Here is a 15,561-nt window from a genome sequence, read left to right as displayed (position 1 = left end):
TCTTTGTTAATAATTAAGGTCAGTACATAATTTCTCACTCACTTCAATATGCTTTTCACTATTCAATTAAAGTTGTTTTGAGTATTTTTTTTTTTATTGAGCAAGATTTTGTTTTTGAAGTGGCCTCACACATTTAAATGGTTTTAATGCTACAGTTCATTCCAATGAGATAATGGTATATGTGTAGTTATAGCCCTTCAGAGCATTTTTGGGTGGATCCACCATATTTTATTTGCTAGTCCTATTATGCTTGAAAATGAAAACACTTATTTTCTGTAAACTTAAGTGTGTCAATATGACAGGAAATGTCACCAGTTGCTCTTTAGGGTCTCACTGTCAGCTGTTGTCAGAGACATGATTTCGATTAAAACTGGGTAAACTGGTATGTTTTCTTTCTTCTCTCTTGTAAGTAGTGAAGTCAATAAGATACAGATTTGACCATAAGAAAAGTGTTGAATCCTTTCATCTGAAATGTTTGTTTTGAGGCTACATTGACAAAGTCAGTGTGCTGGCTTGTGGTATCCTCATATTCTCTGTGACACTGAGTGTAGAAGTAGAGGTCCTCCTCAGCTTTGCATAATGTGGATCTGATGTCTCCAGAAAAATATCAGGTAATTAAAGTTGTGGTGTAACGGGGAAATCGGTATGGCTAGTGGATATTGTTTTGCTTGGTATGATTTACTAAATGTTAATTGGAGTACCAAAGTACTTTAACTCCAGTTTGAAGTGGTCATTATTCTTTTGCACTCAACATTATAAGTCACTTATTAATTTTGTACATAACAGCATTGGTCCAAGTGGAGGAACTGAGGAAGATCACCCTAATGAGTAATGATATTTAATTGTGTACTGTAATCAACAAAGCCAGTGTTTAGAGTGTCATGTCTACCAAACAGACTGTCTGTATATAGAGAAGATAATTTTGGGAGAATAATTAAAAGGAGTTTAGGATATTCAGGAAGTTTTATCTTGCAGTATATGTTGATATATTTTTATCTTAATATTGTCCTCACACTGAAAAGTAATACAGAAACATTGCCTTAAAAGTTCCAGCCAAACTAGGAATCTTGTCTGTGACAAATATCTCCTAAGTGTTTGCTCTTGTAATTAGGGGATTTCTCCTAGAGTTACCTGAAAAGGGAAAAGAAAGCATCAGAATAGCTTTTGAATGTGCTACCTCTCTGAGGAGGAGGAGGAGAGACTCTTAAATCTGATTCTTAAGGGCTCTGACTGTTTCTGTTAGTTCTGATAATAGCGATCAAACATGCTGCTCCTTCCCTTTTGACTTCTCCCCTCTGTGTTGGTGGTCACTGGTTCCAGAAAAGAAAACCAGACATGGCTCTTTGACTACTTAAGGTTGTTACATTGTACAGCCCCAGTACATTAACTGCCTCCAATTTCAGCCCTAAATTACTAGGTTATGCTGTCCCTGGCAGGGGAACAGAATTGATATCTGGATTTATAACTTCTTCAGTTGATCCTGTAAGACCTCCTCAACGGGAAGATTTTGTGGTTGGCGGTGGAAGAACATGATGTGCTAAAGCAGAGAAAAGCAAGAGAGCATCCTTCTGGCTACAGCTATTAATTCTAAGTTAATTCTACAGCTGAAGAAAACTGTATTTATGTAGTACCATAGAAGTTTTTTGTATTTTGCATTTCATTATTGCTAACTCTTGGCAAACAGATTGTGTGCATTTGCTAAAGGGCCAGACCTGCCTCTAGTGTAAAAAATATTTTGTTTTGAAGGTAGCTCTGTTTAGATGTGGAATAAAGTAAGAGAAGTAACGGGGTAACAATTCATGTGTCTAAACCATAGTGTCATGATTTCGGTATCATTTGTGGTATTCAAGATCAAGGTCTTTATGGCAGAGTGGAGATACAACACAGGCAACATGGGCCCTCTTAGGCAGCAGTTGGAGGCCTCTTAGAGATAGCCGAAGAGCCTCTGACATGACATCTGAATCCCACCTCCGTTGATCTGGCAAATTAAAAAAAGAATTCTGTCCAAAGTGAATGAAACATAGCAGGGCCAGGAATCTGTCTAGAATTAAGATCAAACACATTATCAACTTGCACAGGATAAATCCAACTGTTTACTCTTAAAAATGTGCAGGAATAAGTAGAATAGAATAGTGTTCATTGGTTGTACAATCTGAACAACTTGTAAACAAAAGCTGATGAGAAATACTAGTTGGTTCCTTTTTGGACTAAAATAGTAAAATGTGTTTGTTGTACTTGTCCTTTATTGAGTTACTAATTGTTCTCTTTCTGTTTTAGGTTATGGTCAGACTGGTCCAATGGTTCAGAGAGGTGGATATGACTCCATTGCAGCTGCTGTTTCTGGTCTCATGCATATCACAGGACATGAGGTATGGTGCTCAACTTATAAATTTAATAGAATCTTTGTGCCATATACTAAAACTTGATGCTGCATGGAGCAAGTTAACCTATGCTAACGCATCTGTTATGTGTGCCCTCCTGAGTCCAAAAAGAGGTCTTATCTCTGGGATTATAAGAAAATGGTAGTGCTTATGTCCTTCAGGTATCTCAATCCAGGCTCGCAAAGCCAATGGCCGAGAAAAAGAAAATGGAAGAAAAATGGTATTCTAAATTTCCGCTGAATAAAGTGACAATTTATGCTAACATATTAATGGCTACTTGTAGTCACTTCAAGAGCTGTAATAGATACATTGTTGACATCTGGATTATGAAACCATACAAATGTGTGTGAAGTCTCACCTGGGCTTTGATATTGATATTCCCTCTTTAAAAGAAGGAACTGTGAAGCCATCCAGATAACTGACAAACTGCCTTTTCAGTCATCCTGCCTGAAAATAAGCAGAGGGATACCATTAGTGGTTTTGGAAAAGCCTTATGTGTTGCTTTTCCCACTGATATCTGAGATAGTTGTAGTAGTGTGAGAGTAGTTGTGGAGTGTGGGATAGTTGCAGTAGTGCAGGAAGCATTACAGAGGTAGTTTAGTATCTGGATTCCAGGGATACATAGAATGTGTGTTTTCACCTCAGAAAAATGCTGGTCGAATAGGTGTTTAAGTAAGCTGTCTTGAATCACCTACAGGTGCAGGGAATGTGGTGTCCCAAATGTCACTTTTCAAGTGAGACAGCATTACAAGTCTGTCTATGCCTCGTAAACACTAGATAGTCTTCTGTGGTGGTGCTCCTGATACTCTGGAAGCAGTAGGGCAGATCTTTAGAGTATGACACTTGCACGCCCTAGCTAAACAAGATGTTCATCAACTTTCTGTACTTGGTGTCAGATGTTCATGTTTGAGTAGGTTGTTGAAAGCTGATCATGCATGATCTAGACATTAGTGTAGGATTAATATTCTGCCAATAGACTTGTTTTCTGCTGAGAACAATGGCAAACATCAGAACTCTCTGCTTGTGGCAATTATTGTTACCAGAGTCTATCTTTCTATTAAAAAAAAGTCAAGCATTGTTTGACTGAGGAAACTGAAACATCTTGTGCCCAGTGTCCTAAGACTGACTGCCCATTGCTGCCATGTTAATCATTCATACTCATAGGATGTCCCAGCTCAAAACACAAGACGACATAAAGTTGAGTGTAGTCCTTACAGGTACTTCTCTTCAAATGTATAATGCTCATATACACTAAGCAACAACTGATCACAGTAACTGTAGTATAAGTAATTTTTACATTCTGACCTCTGACCTTCGTGTCTGTAGACTGAAGGTTAGTACTTCTAATACAATGCCAGAAACTTCATGTATGTCTCAAAATATACCAAAAAATTAAGTGGCAGTATAAAGTGTTAGAAAGGGGCAAATGCTGTTAGTACCACACGAATAAAGGAAAGTAGGTTAAAAAACTGAAAAATACCAGGACTCTTGTAAAGCTTTTCAATGATATGCAAGTGACAGAAAATAGAAGTGTTATACTGAATAATTGCATGTAAATTGTATTATGAGAGTAATAGTCCTCAGTGGCCGTTTTGAAGGTGGATTTTATTAAAAGACTGTGTTAAGATCTGTACTGGAAATCCAGATGTTCACATCATCTCACCAGGACTTTGGGCAATGTAATCATGGGAATCATTTAATCATTGTTAGTAACAGTTCCGTCTGTTCACTGGGGGCTTTTAACAATTCATTCAAACTTAGTAATTCTCTTGCATGATTAAAATAAACATGGTAAAACCTGCTTCTTATTTTATTTTATTTGAAGTTGGTCATATATTTCATTAGTTTCTCAAAACCATTTTCCGATGTTTAGAAGAACAGTTTTGTTTCAGACTTAAGTTGTCAATGACTCCAGAGAAGTAAATGTGCCTTTTGTTGTTGTAGTGCAGACTTACTGAAGTGGGGTTAAAATCATGTTGTATGCTTGTTTGGAAATTAATTTAAAGTAACAATGATTATTACCAGTAAAATGTTCCATGTTCTACATTTATGTTCATGTGACTGGACTGTGCTGAAAATTCCACAAAACTAGCTCTGAAAAAAGTAGAAAACCTTGTATCAGTCAGCATGTAGAAAAGTGGCCAAAGAAAAGAAGAAAAAAAGAATCTTACTCACTTTTTCATGCTGTTTTTCATTATTAAATCTTGAATTATTTCTTGACCAGATATCATGGAATTCATATACTAAAAGTAACATGATGTTTAAAGCATGCTCTACTAAACTAGAGTATGATTTTTTTTTTTCTTAAATGAAATTGAAAATGCTAGTCTTATGAACTGGAAAAAAAAAAGAAAAGTTATAACAGATGATGTTGGTTTTGTATTGCATTGTGGTAGCTATAGATAATCAGCATAATAATGTCAGTATAAGAGTGCTCTGGAAATTTCCCTTCAGTAAACAAGCTTGAATGTGCTTGCAGGATGGTCTTAGAGGTATCAGCTGATGCAGTAGACTAATTATAATGAATCTGAGCAGCAACAAAACATCTACATACATCACTGAGGTGCTTAATTTTGAGGTATAATACATATTTACAGCTTCTCACAAAGTATTTTAATAATAGGATACTAAAATTATGTCCCGTATCTGAGACTTTAAAAATGGATAGAACTAATAGCAATATATATTCCATTTTAGCTTAGAGAAATTTAATGTTGTGAATTTTACTTTGTTCTAACCATCTGGCTACTGATTAAGGTCTCAGAAAGCAGTTTGCTGTTGCAGATCACATAACTTTATTGAGTATTGAGGCCATGCCTCCAGTCAGTAAAGTCTTAATCTTAAGCCATGAAATCAATATATTACCAGCACAGGATTTTGAGCAAAACTTAAACCTTCAGACTTAAGTCTGTCACATATGTAACGTTTGTTTTCTTCAATACTTTATATTTCATGTAACACTATAATTTTTGAGGCAGTAAAGAGATCATGGTGGAAGAGATGGAAGTTGCTGACTAAAATGTAGGTGTATTTTATCCAAGTTATCTTTTTATTAAGGAGATAAAGTTAGTGTAATACAAATGGAATGGACTAAAGATACACAATAATATCACATTTGGCACACAGTTTAAACCTCTTGAAAGGGAGACAAGATCATATGCTTTATACAACTGATTTTTAAGATCTGAGAGAAGATTCCTGCTTAAAGAAATTCTGAGTGGCTTGCTTTTCTTTTTTTGCTAGGAAATAGTTGTTACTGAAATGACTTCATGCTGAATACTTTGAAATGCTTCTGAGCAAAGTTCTGAACCTTGAAATCAATATATAATTTCTGCAGTATTGCAAAGTTACAGGCACAAACAACTGGATTTGTGCTAGCGTTGTTTTTGCTGATTGTACAAAACCAAACGTGTTCAGTGTACAGTAGAATGCTATCTTTAAACCATGTTTTCATGTGCAGAAACCTGCATGGAATTCAAGCTCTTACACATGTACTTGATTACCTCTGTATTAGAAATGTATGACATCTGTGAAATTTGAAATTCTAGCATGTTTATGAAAATCTACAAGCAATAGTGGGGAATCTGTTTTGTGTAAATCTGTACCACAAACCCATTTTGAATGAAAGTAGTTGCTTCAGGCCACATTCAATTTTTCTTTACATAAATTAAAATATGCTAAAAGGACAAAATTTACACTGATGACACTTTTATTGTCCTGGATGACATAATTTATAGATACTTCCTGGTTAAACACCACATTTGAGTTTCATATTTGATGAACAGAAAGCTCTTACTTAGTAATTTCAGATACATCAGTGCCAGATGAATATCCCTTTGATGAAAATGTCTATGACTCATTAAGGCAATACGTTGAAATTAATTAAATAAAAACCAGTTTGGATACAAATCCCCTTCCATCTCCAAGTGGGTTATTACACGCAATTTTCAATATTCAGGGTATCTTTATGGTAGTGCGTTCTTTCTTGCTGAAGAAGCATTTTCATTTTACTGAACACGAGACAGCAAGACATGATTGGGATCTACAATACCAGAGGGGCCATTCTTTGGCTTAAAACCAAACAAACTGCAACGAATAGTACACATTGTATATATAGCTCAGAGCTTTTGAAAAATATAGCCATTGCTGGTTCATATTAGCTTCAGTAGCTATTTTGTATCTGTAAAGACTACTGGACTTAGAATACTTCTTTTAAGCGTGTCATTTCAGAACAATTTCCATTTTTAATGCATCATTTTTATATTACTGGTATAAATTTGTGAAGACAAATTATGTCAAAAGGCAAAAAAAAAGACTCAGGAAAACAAGCTTCCAAAATGTGTCGTGGCTAATTTGGGGCCAGAATGTGTCGACAAATTGTAAGGAATTTAGTAAATGGCAAGAATTAGGAATGAAAATATAAACTGGTGGTAAGGTTGAGCAATAGCAAAGCGTAGTGATGGAAGAAAAGGTCTGCTCTACTGGAGTGAATCTTCATCTTTTCAAATGAGCAAAGGGCATATCCTGCTGCTGCCCCTAATTAGGGATGGACCCAGACCTTGAGCCTGGATGGCAGCTTTGTTAGCTTAAAGCACTTTCTCTCTGACTAGGGCTATGTTTTGTCCTTCTACCAGAACAGTAGCATCACTTTCGGCTGGCGGGGGGGTGGTTGTGGTGGTGGTTGTTATTCTTAAAATAATTTGCTTGAGTAAAAGCTACAGTGTAGATTCTTACTTTGATCAGGGAACTATTACAATGTTAGCTGCACAGAGGTACTGCTGTGCTGGCAGAGGCTCCACCTAAAGGAAGGTATTTCTCTTTGTATGTGTAGATTCATCCTTCATACAAAGCAGCTTCGTATCCCTTGTTCTGCAGGATAGAGATGGAAACCTGAATGAATCCATTTCATGGTACTTAACAGCTATGCATCCTGTCTCAGAAAGGCTGGTTTATGGCACAGGTGGACATCAGAAACTGATTAAAGGGTGAAAAATGGCAGCTACTCATGGATCTTGGTAGAAAGACCAAGGAAGAATAGAAATTGTGTGAACTACTGCAGAATTATAGGTTGTGGAGTGTTAGGATGAAGTAAAGCCAAGGTGTTAAAAATAACATAGCAGTATAGTGCTAATAGTTTGTAGGAGTGTTCTGTAAGGGGAAATTGGGGAAGTATTTTTAGAAATAAAGGTGAACTTTTTACTGAGGTAAAGGAAGTGTTTGCTTTAAAACATTAGATAGTTTAGTACTTGCTGAGAAAAGTGCTGGAATTAAGACTTGAGAAGATGAATTAATAAGTAACAATCTATTAAAATAGTCCTGATTTTTACATCTTCCAAGTTTACTTTTCTCCATTAAGGATGAAATTAATGACACTGAAAACAGTGGGAAGTGTTTTCAAACTAAGAATGTTGCTGCATATCTGTTTGCAAAATCTTGAGTCTTTTTGATTTCTTCTCATCCCAGCGTCTTGGCTGTAATGAAGAAAGAACAGTTTAACAAACTAAGAACTTGCAGCAAACAATATGGGGGAAATTATTTTTTTTTAAATTTGTATTTCTGAGTGATAGCTCTGAGGAGCAAAAACCTTCTCATGCTAATAAGTTTTCTTAGTAGGCCTGCACATATAAAAATAAAGAACTTCCTTTCTTGTTTTCCCCCAGAGTTGGGTACAAGGAGAGTGGTAAATGGATGGAACCTTTGAGTTGTCCTTCCTACTGGGAAGCTGAAGTAGCTTAGTGCAGAGTGTGGAGAAGGAAGAAATAAGAGATTCTTCAAAGAAGTAGTACTTCCTAAAGCAGTGTTCACCTTAAGGTTGTGTAGTTTATACATCATCCTTAATGTCTAGGCTATAGATAGTTGAAGTCCTTACTGCAGTTTGAATGACAGTAACTGAGATTTTTAAAAAATTTTGTCATATTTGATGCAGATTCTATAATTTTCTTTAGTCACTTCTATGATATGAGTAAAATAGCAGCCTTTTCCATCTTACATGGAAAATAAAGTTCTACAGTCCTTTGTCCCAGAATTGGCCAATTAATGCAATTGATACTGCAATATGACATTTTTCTTAAAATAATTTTTAACTTATATATCACTTTGATATCAGACTTGCATAAATCCTGTTGGAGTACAAAAGAAAAAAAACATGGTGAAGATAAGTTTGAATTTTTTTACATGAAGCCAAGACACTTTTTTTAACATATATGTAATTATCACTAAACTCTCTTGCAATCTTAAAGTATGATTACACTTAACAGTTTAGACATGGCTAATTAAAGTAATTACGTAAATTCAATTTTACTGAATTTATGCTAGATTAGTTTAAAGGCATTTACGGCAACTTTGACAAACAGTTATTATTTATCAATTATACTGATTTTAAGTTGACTTATGATAGGCTTACTTAGGTGCTGAAATTCTGAAACAGTCCCATTAGCTTTGCACTGCTATTTGTGGACTCTACTTCAGGGCAAGCATTTGCTGTCAGAATCTGAGCATCAGACCTCAAGCCTTTCAGAGTAGGAATGGGAGAACATCTCAGAAGAAGCACTTTAAACTCCTATGGTAAAAGTCTACCTTGAATGAAGTTAGAAGTTCATTTTGCCATTGATTGTGAGAGGCTCACAATTAGGGAATTTTTGAAACTCATGATATGAAATGAAGATTCTTCCCCTGAAGCCATAAAAAAGGGATGACCTACTGAAAAAGGATGTTTTAACCAACAACTTTACAGTGATTATTGGTCAGAAGGTCAAGAATTTGCATGTATTTATACGTGTAAAGTGTACATGTGTAAACAAAGCAAAGTTGGTTCTGTTTTCCCACTAGAAGCCTGCAGTGTGTGTACTGGAAAATACAAGGCTGAGATTTGGCTGGGAGAGGTCCAGAAAAGGAGGGAGAAAAAGAGAGTGAGAAGAGTAAAGCAATATGGTTCTGCCTTTCAAACAGACATGCACTTGGATCAGCACAACATGGAAATCCTTCAGACCTTTGGCTTCTAGGCATAATGAAATTCAGTTTTCACTGGATTGTCTTGTCTCTAACAGTATCTCGTTTCTTTTTGCATTGGTGAGTTGAAGCATTATGTTTTTAGGGCAAAAAGTAGCATAATAAATCATTCACAATTTGCAGTCTGCAGCATTGCAAAGTTACGGTATTGTGTAGATGCCACAAGAATATCTGTTTTTCAGTGGTAGTTTTTATACTGCACTCAGATACTCTTATTTCTTGCAGTTTGCAACACAGAAATGTAAATGCTTTTTCAGATGAGTCTTGTGTAGAATGTACTATAACAAAAAGTAATGTTTTGCCTCTGCTTGTTTTCTTTCTTTATTTTAGTGTGTTTTCCTTTTCTTTAGGACGGTGAGCCAGTTAGACCAGGAGTAGCCATGACAGATCTTGCTACTGGGTTGTATACATATGGAGCGATTATGGCTGGTTTACTTCAGAGGTATAAGACAGGGAAAGGACTGCACATTGACTGCAATCTCTTGTCATCTCAGGTAAGAGTTCTAAAAAAATCGCTTTTAATTGTGTAGATGTTTGAACCTAAGAATACCATTTTGACATAAATTAATGGAAATTAGTATAACTAATGACAAAAATAATAATGACAATAATGGCATTAGTGACAGTTTCCTTATTCTGCCACTCTGGTAGTGACCATTTTATATTACATGGTTATAATATATATATATACACTACTCTGTATCCTACTGCATTATGTTTGGTTTTCGCTTTTTACAAAGGACCTCCATGTTCTTTGAAAACAGGGGTTAATCAAGGTTTATAATATCCCTGAGATTGTAAGTAACAGTTGTAGTAGATAATTTGTGGTAAGCGAGCATAAATGGCGAAGCCACTGTTGGAAGGGAGGCCTTGCAGTGAGTAAGATTACTACCAGGGTGACTGAATGACTTGTGCAAAATCACCCATATCGGTCAAGTATCACCCAAGTGATGCAATCCAGGAGGTCTGCCTTTTGGCTCTGGGAATTAAAGAATAAAGTAAGGTTGAAGATGCAGCATTTTCTCTAGGCACATTAAAGAGAAATCTCATCAAAATTTTGAAGACAAAGATGTTTTGACCATGACAGGTATACCATATACCATGAATAACAAGAACTTTAAATTGTCTTTGAACATTTAAGCACCATTGGTGCAATGTTTCATAATTCATAAAAAGAAAGTGAAGTTGGTATGAGCTGTATATGATCAGATGATACATTGTCTTGCTGATGTAGATACTTGCTGGTAGCAACTGGGTATATAGTGCATAGGAATTTTGGTGTACCTCTTAAAATGTACGTCAAAACTGTATGCTGTGCTAATCAAAGATACTACAGTGCTCCATTATTTTTGTCTTTATTTAGTTCTATTTGTCTTCACATTATCCCTGTCAGTACCTCTGATAGATTATCATAGAGTGCCTGTTGTGCAAAAAGTTGGCCCTGGTCTGAGCAGGAGGTTGATGACCTCCAATGGTTTCTTCCCACATGTAGCATTGTATGGTAATAATGATTGAGACTAATGATTAAGGTTGCTCTTGTTTTAATACCTACTGCTCTTGTTTAAACACCTACTGAAATTAGATCTGCAAAGGAGGGAAAGCCTTTGCTTAAATCAACAAAGAATTTTTCATTTGTTTCAAATATTTGTAAGGACCGAACTGTTCATCATACTTACATATATTTGTAAATGTTCTGTCTGTATTTGAAAAATGTAATAAGCAGTTTAGAAAAATATTTTAAATGGATGTTAAACTCTTATTAAACATTTTGTATATATATGGAAGTTTTTTTTTTTTTTTGTTTAAGGTTTCATAGTGTTTTATATTATGGCAGCTTCTCCTTGATCTTTTTAATTTCTAACTTTATTAAAAGGACTTCCGGTAATTTCTGTTAGTTTCCAGAATCATTCTGTTGTTCTTTGATTCGTTGTTCCACGGTTTTTTGGCTTTTTTAAATGGAGCCTTCTTGATTATTATTCGATATTTTATGAAATGCTGAAAGTAAGAAGAGCTAGTTACGCGTTGTTGTAACTCTCTTTTTTCACCTTACTTTGTCACCTCATTTGTCTTTAGAATCTTCTTCCTTGGTTTGGATGGATTTGGCTATGCAAAAAAGTGTTCTCATATTGCAAAATTTCCATCTGAAGTTCCACATCATTATCCTTTAAGGTACTCGCTGATGTACACAAGAAAGGGAACCTTATCGCACTCTACAGCTACCTGAAAGGAGGCTGTAGCGGGGTGGGGGTCAGCCTCTTCTCCCTGGTAACAGACGATAGGATGAGGGGAAATGGTTTGAAGTTGCGCCAGGGCAGGTTTAGGTTAGACATTAGGAAAAACTTCTTTACAGAAAGGGTTGTCAGGCTCTGGAAGGGGCTGCCCAGGGAGGTGGTCGAGTCCCCATCCCTGGAGGTATTTAACAGAAGAGTAGATGAGGTGCTTAGGGATATGGTTTAGTGGTGGGATGGCAGGGTTAGGTTAAAGGTTGGACTTGATGATCTTAAAGGTCTTTTCCAACCAAAGCGATTCTATGATTCTATGAAAGATGTTAGTGAACAAAGCATGATATGTGGTGCTTGACTTCTACGTGCTTAGCTGAAGAAATACCAAATGGTGAAGGGAATGCTTAGTGATTTTTTTAAACATTAACTCATTCCATGCTTGTTATCAAATTATAGTTATCTAAAAGTAGTTAAGAAATAATTTCATACATGCACACTCTTATTGCAGAATAAGTGTTTTTATTTACTTCAGTGTTAGGTAAATGTAACTGAAATAAGTTGGTTTGGAATAGAGTATGGGTATAAGCTGTTATTCAGAAAACAGCTCTTTTGTTTTAGATAACCCTATTACTTCAGTCCAAATTAACTATAGGGTCGTGTTGGCACAAGACTATAATGAGAACATTTATTAAGTTGGAAAAAATATTTATGCATGAGGTGCTGGGGTACCAAAAATAAACCCAGGTGATCAATGCAATTAAAAAACAAGTTAAAATGAGTGAAGAAAATGATAACTGATAGCTGAGTCTCTCTGAGAAGATCTAGTTTTCCTGGTTTGTTTTCTTTCTTTTTCCAAACCAAATCTTTGGTTACTTGTAAGTCTTTAAGGGTGAGTATACTACGAAAGAGTAGCACAAATCTAAAAATTAATGTAAAAAAAGAAATTCCTCTTGCAGTACTTCTGGTGGTAATGTTTTTCTTTAAAGGAAAGTTAGACAATTACAGTGATATCATCAGGTTCTTGAAAGACCCATGCTTTCAAAGGGATTATGGTTTTACATACCGAGACGAGATATCTAAAGCTAGCTCTTCATCATGTGATGAATTTTTAAGAATGGCCTTTTGAAGTCTCTCAGGGATGCTGCCAAAACAATAAGGAACCTCAAGTTGGAGACTTTTAGTTTGTTAGGTTCTTGTTGCAGTTGATTAATGGTGGGATCTAGAGGTCAAACAGATGCATCATGATAACTTTTCCTTCAATGTGAGTTTCACTGGAGTGAAGTAATTTTTAATGAAAAAAGGTATTTCTCTTTCTGTGTGTAAAACAAAAGCACTACTGAACCGTCCTCCTATTAATAGTGTTACGACAGCAGGGACCTGTATGAAATTTTTGGCTTTGTCAGTATTTATTGTGTATATATATATTTTAATATACCAGCATGCTCGCACCTTCTGTTCATCCCTTCATCTAAACTGAGAATTGTGAAGCTGGCCTATACATTTGTCTTCACTGGGCAGTGTTGATGACTTAAACTATGTCAAAAAGGGAAAAAAAACCCAAAAAACCAAACCCAGGGGTTAAAGCACTTAAACAATTAGAAATCCGTGAAAAATGCTTAGTTTATTTTATAGCAAAAACCTAACATGTACATACCCATGTCTGTGCTATCACTTTTCTGCATGCCTAAAAGAAATGCAAGAGTATTTTTTAATTTGGAGGGGGGCCTGCAGGGTGCTTTTGGTATTAATTTCCTGCACAGATATGCTAATGACAAATAACATTGAACTGGATTCAACTGCCAATGAAAATTATCTGAAGCTTTTTAAAGAAATATCCTACTGACTGGCAAGTTTGTTTAGTATTTAACTGGTCTGCGTAGAACCAAATGATAAGTGAAATCCTGTTCTCTACAGAAATGTTATTTTTAGAATATCTTAACAAGACAAATTTCTTTCAGATCTGTATACCAAACATTTTTGCCCTATGGCTTTATAGCAGCTTATTACTACCACCAACAAAATAGAATTCTAGGATTTCATTGACAAGAGAGATACAGTGACCGCTAGGATGTGGTTTTGCAGTGAGGACTAGCTTTCTGTATCTCTCATCTATAAACTTTTAACCCATGTCATACAATTCCTTTGAAATTTTTGACTTTTAGATGATTTACAGTTGTCAGCTCCAGACCTTTCAGCATCTAAGTAGTGTCCCTTAGATGATACTAGTAAATAAGAAGGAAGTGGGTTTTGGATTTGGTTCCAATTATGCAATTGTGCCTTTTCTTCTGTTGTGGCTTAAAAAAAAAAAATCTCTTGGAAGTTTTAATATCCTTCCTGTATTTAATTACAACCAGGCTCCAACAAATACTGTAATAAGTTGGTTTCTCTTGGATTGAAAATCTGCAAGAAGTATTTTACATTTAACATTTCTGCAGTTTTGGAGTGTATTCTTTTTCCCAGATTCCACAGACAGGGTAATGTGGTTAATATTGTTTGTATTATATGATTGTTCATCAGACACTTCTCTGCTTCTGATTACTATGTTTTAGTTTGTATTTGCCATAGCAAACTCTTCTCAAAATTTTGAAATGACCCTAGAAAAACCTATTAAATTGGTATGAATTATTTTCTATATTTCATGTTTGTGCTTTAGTTTGGCAGTTAATTTACTGAGATAATGGTGAGGTTTAGAAACTATTAGTTTTTGTTTCTGCATCACTTTTTCCCAAGATGATTGTGCTTAAGGCTTATCTATTTAAGGTGCTTTTAGTGGTCTGTATCCGGGGCTTTCACGACATGTCTCTTACACATTATTGAATATAGGTGAAACTGGTAACAATTACATACTGCCTGTAGGATATATATGGCATCACAGGATCCCTGAGAAGTAAGTTGTGTGAGAAATATCAGTCCTGGAACTCAAGTACCATTCAGGTGTCTTGACTGTATCTTGTTACTTCTCTGCTTGCTAACTGAGAGTTGTGAAATGACTGAATACAGAAAGAAAATTTTCTTTTTTAGAGGTCATTGCTGCTGGTGAGTTTGGAGGCCGGCTAGGAGGACTGTTACACAGTTGTTTTGGGTATGGTTTGAATAAGCGGTTCTCTTTTACAAGCTCATAAAGCATCATCTTTGCAAAACATTGTATTCTTAATCTCCATCATGATAAAAAATTGTGTATGCACTGTGTGGAGACGTTGTCTCTTTTACTGCATAGCTCTGATACGGAAAGATAATAAAAACTGATATAACGTGAACGTTTCTTTAAATATATACTGTGCATGACACACTTTTCTTGGCTACTATTCTTCATAATTTCCATTGAGGACATCAGTATAACTAAGAACAGAACTTAGCCCTTGGGGTTTTAAGTAGCCAGAATTTTATTGAATAGACCAGAAGACGGTACTAACATGACAGTAACTCAGTTTAATATTGGCCTCTGTGGAATGTGTGTTGTGATTTCTAATGATTAGTTATGCAAAAAGTTGTTGGTAGATCATACTCCAACTGGATCTTGGATTTATTTAGTGCCTTTCTTTGCTCTGTAAACAGAGTACATACCCAGATTGCAAGGCAATTTCTTCTTTAGCTGCTATCTGACAGTAAATTCTGTCCCTTTTTGTCTTTGCTACTATTGTTCTTGTGCTAATGAAACTAAGCCTGAATGTGTTGCAGCTTTATTTGCCTGTGTTGAACTACCTCTGTCATCAATTAGAGACTAGGAAAGAGATAGAAAAAAGATGTCCCTTTAATACATAGAAAAAATAAAATGGCTATCTGGAGTGAGTCAGGGAGAGAGTCTGAAGACAAAGGAAGACATTTCTTTTAATGAGTTTATTATTTAGGTAACCTTTGAATAAGGTTGTAATTCTGGAAATGGAATCAAGATGTTTGATGTAGTTTATTACCAGCAGATCATATTTCGGGATCATGCTAAGTATTAGGAG

General features: G+C 35.6%; 1 protein-coding gene across 1 annotated transcript in view; it reads left to right on the top strand.

Moving 5' to 3' along the window:
* SUGCT (succinyl-CoA:glutarate-CoA transferase) overlaps positions 1-15,561 on the top strand; it is a 337,169-nt gene that overhangs the window by 36,791 nt on the left and 284,817 nt on the right. The window contains exons 6-7 of the mRNA XM_009637219.2: positions 2,278-2,369; positions 9,740-9,883. Coding sequence (XP_009635514.1) covers positions 2,278-2,369; positions 9,740-9,883 — 236 coding nt within the window. The remainder of the gene's footprint in view (positions 1-2,277; positions 2,370-9,739; positions 9,884-15,561) is intronic.

Source organism: Egretta garzetta, unplaced genomic scaffold, assembly GCF_000687185.1.
Source record: "Egretta garzetta isolate BGI_Z169 unplaced genomic scaffold, ASM68718v1 scaffold194, whole genome shotgun sequence".
In the NCBI taxonomy this organism is placed as follows: Eukaryota; Metazoa; Chordata; class Aves; order Pelecaniformes; family Ardeidae; genus Egretta; species Egretta garzetta.
The sequence above is the reverse complement of the archived record's forward strand: the minus strand, read 5'-3'. Positions and strand labels throughout refer to the sequence as shown.